At 39.2% G+C, this 12,029-nt stretch overlaps 1 protein-coding gene across 5 annotated transcripts in view; it reads right to left on the reverse strand.

The window, feature by feature from the left end:
• The window catches only part of LOC101470944 (uncharacterized), a 78,398-nt gene that overhangs the window by 25,797 nt on the left and 40,572 nt on the right, over positions 1 to 12,029 (reverse strand). For 4 of the 5 annotated variants that reach the window (XM_076886378.1, XM_004538322.5, XM_076886379.1 and 1 more), the window contains exons 6-26: positions 11,421 to 11,606; positions 11,073 to 11,171; positions 10,832 to 10,930; positions 10,618 to 10,716; positions 9,620 to 9,817; positions 9,121 to 9,219; positions 8,775 to 8,873; positions 8,287 to 8,385; positions 7,028 to 7,225; positions 6,652 to 6,750; positions 6,327 to 6,425; positions 5,893 to 6,090; positions 5,638 to 5,736; positions 5,334 to 5,432; positions 5,134 to 5,232; positions 3,427 to 3,519; positions 3,206 to 3,278; positions 3,004 to 3,024; positions 1,568 to 1,691; positions 1,268 to 1,331; positions 616 to 728 (exon numbers count right to left, since the gene is read on the reverse strand). In XM_076886378.1, coding sequence (XP_076742493.1) covers positions 616 to 728; positions 1,268 to 1,331; positions 1,568 to 1,691; positions 3,004 to 3,024; positions 3,206 to 3,278; positions 3,427 to 3,519; positions 5,134 to 5,232; positions 5,334 to 5,432; positions 5,638 to 5,736; positions 5,893 to 6,090; positions 6,327 to 6,425; positions 6,652 to 6,750; positions 7,028 to 7,225; positions 8,287 to 8,385; positions 8,775 to 8,873; positions 9,121 to 9,219; positions 9,620 to 9,817; positions 10,618 to 10,716; positions 10,832 to 10,930; positions 11,073 to 11,171; positions 11,421 to 11,606 — 2,357 coding nt within the window. The remainder of the gene's footprint in view (positions 1 to 615; positions 729 to 1,267; positions 1,332 to 1,567; positions 1,692 to 3,003; positions 3,025 to 3,205; positions 3,279 to 3,426; positions 3,520 to 5,133; positions 5,233 to 5,333; positions 5,433 to 5,637; positions 5,737 to 5,892; positions 6,091 to 6,326; positions 6,426 to 6,651; positions 6,751 to 7,027; positions 7,226 to 8,286; positions 8,386 to 8,774; positions 8,874 to 9,120; positions 9,220 to 9,619; positions 9,818 to 10,617; positions 10,717 to 10,831; positions 10,931 to 11,072; positions 11,172 to 11,420; positions 11,607 to 12,029) is intronic. The other variant, XM_076886380.1, reaches the window with a different exon arrangement.

A 12,029-nucleotide genomic window follows, 5' to 3' on the forward strand; every position in this document is an offset into this window, starting at 1 on the left:
GAGGTACAGTTACAGTAAATTATGACTTTGCATAATTGATAAATTAAAGTGTTTATTGCTGGAATGCAGTTCCTTTAAATATAAGATATCTGTAAATTTGGATTGTGATCATCGTGATCATCACTGATAATCATTACAACCACCATTTATCTTTTGGTATCATACCTCTATGCAATAACATTAAAACATAAATGGACTGCATTTACCTAGGCCCTTTTTCGTAGCAGTTTACAGAGCACTTTAGATTGTATATAAGTAAAGGATGCTATTGTCACATAAACTATCACCTCAGTAGATGAATTAATGGAATCGGTTGCCAGTTTTAAATGTTAATGACATTAGAGTTTAAACAATTTTGTTAATTATAATCAGGTTAAGAGAAAAATAGATGATAAATATAATATGCTTTTGACTATCATCATAGGCTTTTAACAAGTCTGCACTATCTGCACTTTTTTTTTCTATTTACTTTTTTGTAAAGCCAGAAATTTCACAGTCTGCCAAAACACTATAATAAGAATCCTGACAAGAAGCATCGACGACTGATACTGTTTAACATAAAAGCAATTTTAAAAATTTGGTTTAACGGGGAAGAAAAACATTTTAATAACTCACCCAGTGTGAATAGGGCTGGCTACAGGGCTGACATTGTCTGAAGTCTCAGTAGCTGGACTGCTTGGGATAAGAGAATCTTCATCATATTCTTTTGGCAAAGGGACGGGGGTGTGCTGAGGTCAGAGAGGGAGAAATGAAAATGGAAAACGGTGAGAAATTGAGGCTGTAAAACAGCTATGACTGAGAAGATTAAACCAGAGAAAAGTAGGAGGGAAAGACTGATATGAAAAGAGAAAGAGGTGATATAAAACATGAAGCAGAGAGAAGACCATAATAAAGGAAGAGGTATGAATAAAAGTCAGAATCTGGTTCAATAATATAAGTTAGTGATATTTCCATTTGAATATCTGTCTTCTATAGCCTCTTTTTTGCACCTTAAAAACTTCATTCTGCACAAGAAAGTGATTGTCAAGCAATGTTAACTTAAATTAAGTGTCCCTTTACGAGTACATACAAGTATGTAACAACTACGTAACAAATCAATGGCTTCCTATTCAAAGAGGAAGCTTAGTTTATATACTTATCAGATCCAACTAATCCCAAATAGCTAGAAGAAATTAGAAAAGTATTCAAATGGGAGCTCAGGTCTCAGGAGGATAAGATAAAGTAACAAATGCTTACAAAGCCACTCTTAGTCACGAGCTAAGCATACCTGATCCAGCATAACTGTCTCTGGTGACACACAGGGGATCCTGGGAATAGCAGGAGAATATGGACTGTCGAAGAGGAGGTAGGAATAAGGTAAGACAAGAAACCATCGCTGAATATGACACCGCTATCAAAATTCTAATAAAATCATATGAGCTCACTCTGCTGCTTCTCATAATCTAAGGTAAGGATAAAAGAGCTATGTCAGTAATTTAATCGCCAGCTCAAATTTCATTTTCAATTATATCATATTAGGCATTCTTCACATAAAGACTCCTCGTCACACCACCTCACACTGACTTACGTGGTGCCCATGCCGCCCTCAAAGTCTCTGAGGGTCTTCTTTGGGGAGAGAAAGTCATCATCCTGGTCCTTAAAATCATCAAGCTTCAAATAGCGAGCTCCGTCCATCCCCAGCAACTCGTCTCCTGTGGTAAAAATGTAAAAGAAATGTTTAGAAAGAACATGGAAAATGAACACAGAGAAAAATAAGTGGTAAGGAACAGGTTGCAAGGAGCACATAAGGAAGTAAGAGAGAAAAGGATGACACCAGGGGGATACGGAGTAAACTTTAAATTAAGGACAAGTTCTCCCAATAAATATCAGTTTATCTCAATACATTTCAAGTTGTTTCAAAATGTATTTTATGAGAAATGCTCTCAAAACCTTGAACTCTCTTCAAATTCGAGTAAAATCAATTTTGATATAATCCCCAGATGAAATCTGTAATTACTACTCCACCATCCTTCCCATCCCTTCACCAAACCACAGAAAAAAATGGCCACAAAGCAGTTCCAAACATTTTAGTCCAAGCAATGGAGTCAAACCAACAACAACCAGAGCCGATGGAAACCAAAGTAGTGAAAGAAGAGGATTGGTAAGACAGTGAATATCAACACAGTTTAGGACACTGCATGGACAGCAAACTGCAAGGCACCTGGTGACAGCTTTTTTAGTGAGCATGCCCATTAAAGATGAAATCACATGTGGTGATGGTTGTTTCTGTGTAGGAGAAAACACCTTAATTATTAAATAGGAATGATACTAAAATAATAATTATAACAACAACTTTAAACCGCTTCACAAGACAGACACTTTAGCACCCATTCGTATAAGCTGTTCAGGAAAACAAAGCAAAAAAATGTTAAAGAAGTAAAAAGTGAGAAAATTAAACAAGTATAAAAACAAGAAAACACATTGCAAAAGGAAAAAATGCTTCCAAAACGTGTTGAAAAGATTCGAATTTGGTTTATTTTTTCTAGATTTTTAAGGCAGGCCGATGACTGTATAAACTGGAGCTGTTTGCTGGAAAGTGTCACAGCTTTGCCACAGTATGTGTTTTATCCGTTTATGGATCAATTACACTGTAAAAATCAGGAGGAACAGCAACGCTGCACTGCAAGGGAGCCATTTAAATTTAAATACAGAAATATTGGAGTTCTGTCAATGATAGATCCATGACCAGATATGTGCTGGTAAAAGGAAAATGTTGTGACTACATGCTGATGACAAACAGACTTTTTAAAGAAAAAGCAAATCTCTGAACAAGAGGGAGAACAGGAGAGATCAAAGATAAGACAGAGAAAATAGAGGATAACAAACAGGGCTGGAGTCGAAAGTAGAACTGATTAGAAAGACATTTAGTGACACACAGAGAAAATGAGAAAGTGCAACTGCAATGAAGGCACAAGTTTACGAGTCACCGGACCGGACAAGGCAGAGATACAGACACAGTCCTACCTAACGTTAGCTGGGCAACCCCTACAAGACAAATGGAAAAGGGTGTTATAAACAGTCGCACATATACAGTCAAATTCATGCTGGTACTTCGACATGTCAGTGTACTTCCCATGCGCTCGTCTTCTACCAAAATCAGAGCTGAAAGTTAATTATCAAAGCTGCACAGTTGATGCTTTTAACATAATCAAATAAGACAGCCTACCTTCATCCTCTGAAACATCCAAAATCTCATCTACAGTTTCGGGGAAACTCATCCGATGCTTCTCTGTCGTGATCTGTGGAGAACCAGGGTGGGAGTTAATTTGCAAGCAGTGAGGGAGCTGAATGTAATTAGGAAAACAGAGTTTGCTCAGTGAACATCTGATCATGGTGGGTCAACGTTTCTTCTTCATGTACTGGTGTAACTAGGTGAACCATGCTCACCGCAGAAACGGACTCCTCGGTTACCAGCTTGAGCACATCGATGACAGAGATGTAACCCAGCCTCTTAGCAATGCCCAGGGGAGACGTGCCGTTCTACACGGAGACAGATAATTAAAATTACTAAAATCATTTCCACAGATTTTAAGAACTTTATTCTTTCCTGTAGAAAACATATACTCTTGGGAAAAAGAAGTATTTTAGTGTCCTGTGAAAAACAAAAGTAGAAGATCTCAAAGCATTCAGGTGTTTGTAGACAAAATACCACAATCTTGCCAGGAGTCAACATCCCAACAGATTCTCTACAATTCTCAGAAAGTGCAAAAAACCCAAGAGCTACAGCTCTGATTCTACAGGTCTCTGCTAGCATGTTGACTATTAAAATCAACTTCAACAAGTATGGTTTATTTGATGGGGTTTCCGGGAAGAAGCCTCTTCTCCTTCAAAAGAACAGGACAGTATGGCTGAAGTTTGCCAAGTTGCATCTGAAGAAACCACAAGAGATTTTTGGACAAACAAGGCCAAAGAGGAGATGTTTGGCCATACTGCTCAGCACCATGTTTGGCAAAAACAAATACCTCATGTCAACTGCCAAGCATGCTGGTACTGGACGGGTGATGATTTGGGTTTGTTTTGCAGCTTGGGCGCCTTGTATTCATTGAGTTGACCATGAAATCTGTCACATTTGAGGCCATCTGTCCAAGAGCTAAAGGTTGGCTGGTATACAACAGCATGGCCGCAAAAGAAAGGAATCAAGGTGTCACAGTGTCAAAGTGCAGACCTCAGCCTGACTGTAATGCTGTGATGGGACCATAAGAGATCTGTATATAAATGAATGCCTGCAAACCTCCATAAACTAATGCAATGTTGTAAATTATAAAGTCATACAGCAAATCATTATTTCAAGTTGTTGCAGCTAAAGGTTGTTTTACAAGCTACAAGGTATACTTAGTTTATCATGACTGCATGGAGTCCTGTAAGAAATATAGTTTTTAGAATTACGGTACACATCTACAACATAAATAAAAAAATATGAAAAATGAAGGCAAAAGGTGAACTGATATATCCTACAGGCTGCAACAAACATATACTGGACAGTATCCACCATAGTTATACACATGTCCAAACTTCTAATATATCAAAACTAGTGAATGGAAAGACAAAAAAAAAGCTATTAAATTTTGCGGTTTAATTACTAGGTCTTAAACTGCATCTTTCAGGCCTTTCATAAATTGTGCCTGTCAAAATCTTAATTTAAAATCTAACTAACCAATTAGGGCTGTCAGGTGTATGTAGTGATGTAAAAATAATCTCTGAACAAAGTATCAAAAATTAAAAATACTGATGTAAAATAAATGGATAGACAAAATAGGATGCAACATCAATTTTAGTTGGGGAACTCTAGCTCCAGAGTACACACTGAAAAAAAAAAGTTTCATTGCAACGTAGTCACAGCAACTAAAAAAGTAAATAATAGTCCTGACAGTGAACACACATACATTGTGCATGTGGAAAAACGTTTACAGAGAAATATTTAACAGGATAGGAATGTTTATCAGTCAAGAGAGCGATGATGATGATGATGATCTGTGATCTGAATCTAATCTAGTGCTAACTATTCTACTGAAGGCAATTTCTTTATTTGTTATCACATGTTTGTTCCTTCAGAAAAACTGCTGCACAAGGAAGGGTTTAGTAAAGGTTTCTCACCGAGGTGATCTCATTGGGTTGGGCTCCATGTTTCAGCAAGAGTGTGACAATATCTGTGTGGCCCTGCTGGGCTGCCTGGTGCAGAGGGGTGTAGCCCATCTGCAGCAAAAAAGAAAGCGATAAAAAAGTTTTGACGGACAAAAGAAGAAACTAAATATGATAAAAAAAAAGGGGGGGGGGGTGCTGACAAGGAATTTTACCCTTGTCTTGGCGTTCACATGAGCTTGCTGCTGCAGAAGGAACTTCACCATCTTGATGTTGCCATAATGACAGGCCACGTGAAGGGGTGTGTAGCCCATCTGAGCCAAAGAGAGAAAGACAGCAAGCTGTTGTTTAGTTGCTTTAGTGATACCCATTAATTGTCAGTCTAAATATCGGGCAAATATGTGCTTAGTCATTTGGCGCACAAGACTGTATAAAGACAAAAGATGCCATCTCTTCAGTTCATCACACACACATGGTATTTTATGTCTATGTGTATTCAGTGGAATCGATGTAGCTTACACGTGAAGCAGCATAAACAGATGCCCCCTGTTTGACCAAAGTGTCTGCGATGCCCACATGACCCTCCTGGGCCACAAGATGCAGAGGAGTCAGTCCATTCTACAAAGAACGACCAGAGGAATGAGCATCATAGTTTATCTATTGTTTGGACAGTATATTAATCTAATAATAATTTTAAAAAAGCACATATAAAACTACAGGAATTAAACTTTACTCTTTAGAACATGATCAATTCTCTCCATTCTAATATTATACCTTGTTTCCAAGATTTACGTTGGCCTGTTTGGAAATGAGCAGAGCCACCATGTCAGGCCGTCCCTCCTGTGAAGCCAGGTGTAGGGGCGTGATGCCTTGGAGGGACTCAGAATTGGGCGATGCCCCATTCTGAAGAAGACAGCTGGCCACCTCCATCTGGTTCTGCTTGGCTGCTATGTGAAGGGGAGTGTATCCATTCTGCAGAAAGAAACAAGGACAAAACAGAAATAAAAAAGTGGACATTGCTATTCTTCCAGCATATAACTTAAACGCTGCTGTGAGAGAGCACTTGCCAGTACAAAGTTTGCTATGCAAGTCAATGTATGCTTGAGAATCACTCTAATTTAGCCTGTTTTGTATGATTGTCAGTCATGGATTGGCAGGTTATGCTGGCCTGCCTCTAATGTGCACACACATATGTGTGAACATCTTACTCGGGCAGTGCTGTGTGCAGATCCTCCCTTGCTGACCAGGAGTCTAACAACATCCAGGTTGTTGTGATGGACGGCCACATGAAGGGGTGTCAGACCATTCTGTTAACCACAAACACACACACACACACACACATACGCATGAACATATATATAACCCACAGATGCACACACATATGCAAAAAAACCACACAGAAACATGTATATATGAAACACATACCATGGTAATCAATCAATTAGCTGAAAACAAAATTATCTCGGGGTGGGGTCAAACTTGCAGAATGAACTGCTCCTCACTGCCTGTCAACAAAAGTACAGACTGGCTCACCTTCCCAGCTGCATTTGGGTTTGCTCCTCTTTCCAGAAGGAGTTCAGCCACATCTACCTTTCCATATTTGGAGGCCACGTGGAGGGGAGTGAAACCTTTCTACTCAAATGAAGAAGAAGAAGAAAAGACTAAGATGTTTGTCAAAGATTCAGTTGCATCTGTACACCACAATGTTTCTGAATATGGGGTTTTACTATATGTAACTATTTGTGGCTATCTGTGCTTATATTTAGCTGATAAAATTATTTTAAATGATTTAATTTAGCATAAGACAGACTCAAATAACCTCAACGGTCATCTTTTGCCAGAAGCGGTTCAGTTAGCAATAAAACGCGGTCTGCACTAACTGAGCATTTAATCTTAATTCTGATTTTACCTTTGTCATCTTTATTTGCTCCGCTCCAGCATCCAATAATATTCGAATAGTCTGGACATGTCCTTCACGTGCTGCAATGTGTAAAGGTGTGTGACCTGCAGTTGTAGCTGAGTCAGGGCTGGCCTTGTGCTCAAGGAGCAGCTTGACAAGCTCCTTGTGGCCCATACGGGCTGCACAGTGTAAAGGTGTCTGGTCATCCTGGACACAGAGGACAATGAGTTTAGTTCAAGTTGGAAAACAGATACAGCTGAGCATCGGGAAATTAAACATCATGCCTAATAAAACCTGCCACTGTGTACATGAAACAGCCTTTATGCATTGTTTGTGACAACTTAAAAAGATCAGTGATTGACTGATAATTGCTGCACGATCATTTGTAAGTTTGTTTTGGGTGCTGAATAAGGTACTATTACTAGTAATAATAATAATAATAATAATTTTATTTATAAAGCGCTTTCAAACAAAGTGCTGTACAGCTATTTGAAACTGAAAAGATAAATAAATAAAAGCGATACACAGCAATAATAATAATAATAAGTTAAAACAGTAAGAATTCAAAAACGAAAAGCCGTAGAATTAAGACATGTAAGATAGGGTGAACAAATGTGTCTTCAGCTTAGTTTTTAAAACCTCCAAAGAGCATGCCTGCCTAATATCTCGAGGGAGGTTGTTCCACAGAAACGGGGCATGGAAAGAAAAAGCACGCTCTCCAATTGTCTTTTTTCTGGCTCTAGGAACCTTTAGAAGGCCAGAGTCCTGAGTCCTGAGCACGGGATGGGACATAATGGTGTAAAAGGTCAGAGAGGTATGAAGGTGCCAGTCCGTTTAAAGCCTTGTAGGTGAGCAGCAGGACCTTAAAATCTGCTCGAACCTGACAAGGTAGCCAATGAAGAGATCTCAGTACAGGGCTAATGTGCTCAACTTTCCCAGTTCTTGTTAAAATGCGAGCAGCTACATTTTGCACCATCTGTAGACCTCTAAAACTTTTCTTTGGTAGCCCAGAAAGAAGAGCATTACAATAATCAATACGTGAAGACACAAATGCATGGACAAGAACCTCTGCAGTGTCGCTTGACAAAACTTGTCTGATTCTGGCTATATTCCTCAAATGATAAAAGGCGGTCTTTGCACCCAGAGGAGCTTGTAGAAATATTTGTTTTGTGTTTTGTTTTGTTTATTTAGTGGCATGGACAGGCTGACCCTCCGTGTTCTGCTTGGAAGCATTGGTAGTACTACTAGTACTACTACTCAGCTCATACCTTAGCCTTGGCATCCACTTGTGCTGAGTTCTGGAGCAGGAACTGAGCAACTTCACAGTGTCCTGCTCTGGAGGCCATATGAAGAGGAGTCTCCACTTTCTGATGTAGATAAATACAGGTAGTTACTCAAATGACAAAATAGCACCCCAAATGTGTATATAAGGGTCCATATGTATACTGACATTTGCAGTTCATCCATCTGTAACAACCTACAATGAAAAGTTTCTATATTTATTTATTTTGAGTTTTAAAACTTTCTGATAAAGTTCAAACACACATATTTTTTAAAATTTAGAGTAAATCTTGTTTTAATCCTCTATCGTAGTATTAAAGGCCATGGTTCAGATTGGCCTTTTAATTTCAGTAATCCAGTAGTTAATTATTATTTAATATGCATTCCACAAAACAGATCTCCAAAGGAGTGACTTTATTCCCCTTTCAGTCAGATTCAATTTGTTCTGTTCTGGGATGAGAAAAGCAGTGCTCACCACATTGGAAGCATTGGGTGAAGCCCCTCTTTGGAGCAGGTTTTTCACTATGTTCAGATGCCCCATGAAAGCTGCTACATGAAGAGGAGTGAGACCAGACTGTGAACAAAAAACAGAAAAGAAAAGCACATCAAACTCATGCATTATAAATAGGCTAAATTACATTTAACCTCATTAGCCACGTCTGTCTGGCCTATGTGGATTACTATCAATGATGGTGGCAGCGATTTAGAGAGCTGTGATTAGCTCTGTCAAGTACCATACAACTGTCAGGGTGAGGGCTTGCACATCGGGATAAGGATTTGTTAATTTTTAGACCCTTTTCCTCGTGGTCACACCATCCTACCTCTGTGACAGCCTCTAAGGAAGCAGAGTGCTTAAGCAGCAGGTCCATAGACCGCATGTGGTTCTTCTTGCAAGCAATATGCAAAGGTGTGAAGCCATTCTGCAAACATAAAAAAATAGTAAAAAAACAGCTCAGAAATAAATCACAGTGCTGAAGATTTTTGACTTTTCAGTTTAAAAATGGGTTGTACATTTTCAACTCAAAATTACAGAAAACGTTATTTTTAAAGGACTTAATATAAAGATTTTTTTTTTTTTTACTAATTTAGAAGTTTGCTGAACTGAACACAACTATAACTCATTTAAGGGCAGAAGACAAAGCAATGTGAGCTGAGTTTATGCCAACTTTGAGAAACGGAGAATATCAAATTACTGCTACAGTTAGTTCCTCATTAACACAAGATCCTAGAATGTATGAATGCCATAGAGATCGCATTCATTGCCTAAAACTTTCCACAGTAACTTAATAGAAATTATCTCAAAAGAAAACGGTTACTCACAAGAGCCCGTGCATTGGCTTTGGCCCCCTTGTCCAGGAGAACTTTGGCCATGCGATGGTGACCGCAGTGGGCTGCTACATGAAGAGGAGTTAAATGGTCGAGTGTGATATCATCAATCTCAGCATTGTACTGGAGTAGCTGCCTGACACAGTCCATGTGATCCCCCTGAGCTGCCATGTGGATGGGGGATAGACCGTTCTGTAGGAAAGAACAATACGATAGGGACTCCAGCGATCAACTGTAGGCTATATGGAGGCAGAGCAGGTTGGAGAGTTGACACTGACTGAGTCATCATGGGATTTTCTCAGTAGCTAAATGTGGAAAAGACTCCACATTAATGAAACATGCAGCCATGGTGATTGCTTCTCCTTCTGTCAGGAATCTCACCCTATTTGTAGTATGCTCATCTGTCACACCAAACTTCTCCTTCACTTCATCCATGAACTTCCTCTGGAGTGTTCCTCTTGTCATCCTGTCTGGCAGCTCTATATTTAACCTATGTCCAACATCGTCCAATATATCCACTATACCTCCTCTTCACATGGCCAAATCACCTCAGGCTTGCCTCTCTAACTGTGTCTCCAAACTGTTGAACCTGAGCTGTCACTCTAATAGACAAACTTTTGTTATGGACAATGAAAATCTAAGCATCTTCAACTCTGCCGCCTCCGTATCTGCCTCCAGTCTTTTTGTCACTTACCCTTTTCTCCAAACAAACATCATGGCTGGTCTCACAACTTTAAAACCTTCCCTTTCACTCTTGCTGCTATTCTTCTGTCCACCCTGTTTGCACTCTGTTCTTCACATCTCTTGTTCACTGTCTGTTACTTTGGATGGTTTGGATGGTTGACTCCAGGTATTAGAACTCATCTAACTTCACCACTTCTGGTTCTTGCAGCTTGTAGTTCGTCTTGCTTCTAACGACTTTCAGTCCTCTTTTCCACAGAGCATACCTCCATAGATCAGCCATAGTGCAATATTTCACAAAATCCACCTACCTTGGTTTTAGCCTGGATGGGAGCACCGTGTTCTAGCAGGATCTCAATAATGCGAACATGACCATTCCTAGCTGCACAGTGGAGAGGAGTCAGCTCATCCTACAAAGAGAGAAGTGAAGCAAATTAGACAAGAAATAAACACCATGAAGTGCAGACTAACAAACTCCAAAATCAGGCTGGGAAATGTAGAAGATGTTAAATTGCAGCTTAGTACCTTAGTTTTGGCATCAATCTGTGCTCCTCTGTCCAGCAATAGTCTGACCATCATTACGTTGCCCCTCCTAGAGGCTATATGAAGGGGTGTGATGCCATTCTAAACAATCAAAGTCAATAAATCAAGTCAATTTTATGCTTATAGTATAATTTATATCCCAGCTATATTTACATTAAAAGCTTCTGCATGTAGATATATATGTAGAAAAGCAAATCGTTATGTTTTATAATATTAAACTGACCTTGGGGGTAAAGTTTACATTCGCTCCTCTGTTCAGCAGCAGCTGGGCTACACTCATATTTTCATAGTGAGCTGCAATATGCAGAGGTGTGAAACCAGTCTAAAGAGAAAGAGAGAGATAGACACACAATGGGCATTAGCAAGCAACAGTTTAAAAATATTTACTAAATAAGGACAATGTGAAAGGTTTACAGATAAAAGAAGGAAGGAGATTACAGAATTTTCCTTAAATGTGTATAATTAATTGAAAGAACTTCCTTATCAGCTGCATTTTTGTGCTCATGCAACATCTTTTCTTTTTGACTGACTTATTGACAGTTTAGTTTACCCATACTCAGTGAATGCATACCTTGCTAAGAACATCAGGGTTGGGGTCGTTCTGCAGGAGAACTGCAGCAGTGCGCGTGTCATCGTTTCTTGCAGCAATGTGCAGGGCAGGGAGGCGGACTTTGCCCTTGGTGCCATAGTTGATGAGCAGTGCCACTACGTTTTCGTGGCCCTGCTGTAGGGCCACTGCAAGGGGAGTGAAGCCATCCTGAGGGAGGGGACAATAAGCAGAAGAGAAACAGAGAGGAGAGAAGAAGAAGAGGAGGTTAATTAAAGGACGAACCACTTTTTTGTCACTAAAAATAGACTGCAACTATTTTTTTTTTTGTAGGACTCTTACAATGAAAACGGTGCAACACACCAATTCAAGTATGTACATTGATAGGTGACAGAAAAGGTAGGCCAAAACAAAATGGAATGAGAGCAGGCATAATAAAGGGAGATGTTAGATGTTAGCATGTTAGAGACAATGTGATTTCAAATTATATCCTCTTGCCCGACAATTTCTGTTTGTTCTATCAATTAAAACCACTAAATATGTTCCTATTTATTTTCTATTGTTAATTGTATTTACATGATCCCGCAATGTTTGTTGACAATTAAAGTTTTGTTGTTGTTAATTAAGGAAATT

The sequence above is a fragment of the Maylandia zebra genome, linkage group LG7 (assembly GCF_041146795.1).
Source record: "Maylandia zebra isolate NMK-2024a linkage group LG7, Mzebra_GT3a, whole genome shotgun sequence".
Taxonomy (NCBI): domain Eukaryota; kingdom Metazoa; phylum Chordata; class Actinopteri; order Cichliformes; family Cichlidae; genus Maylandia; species Maylandia zebra.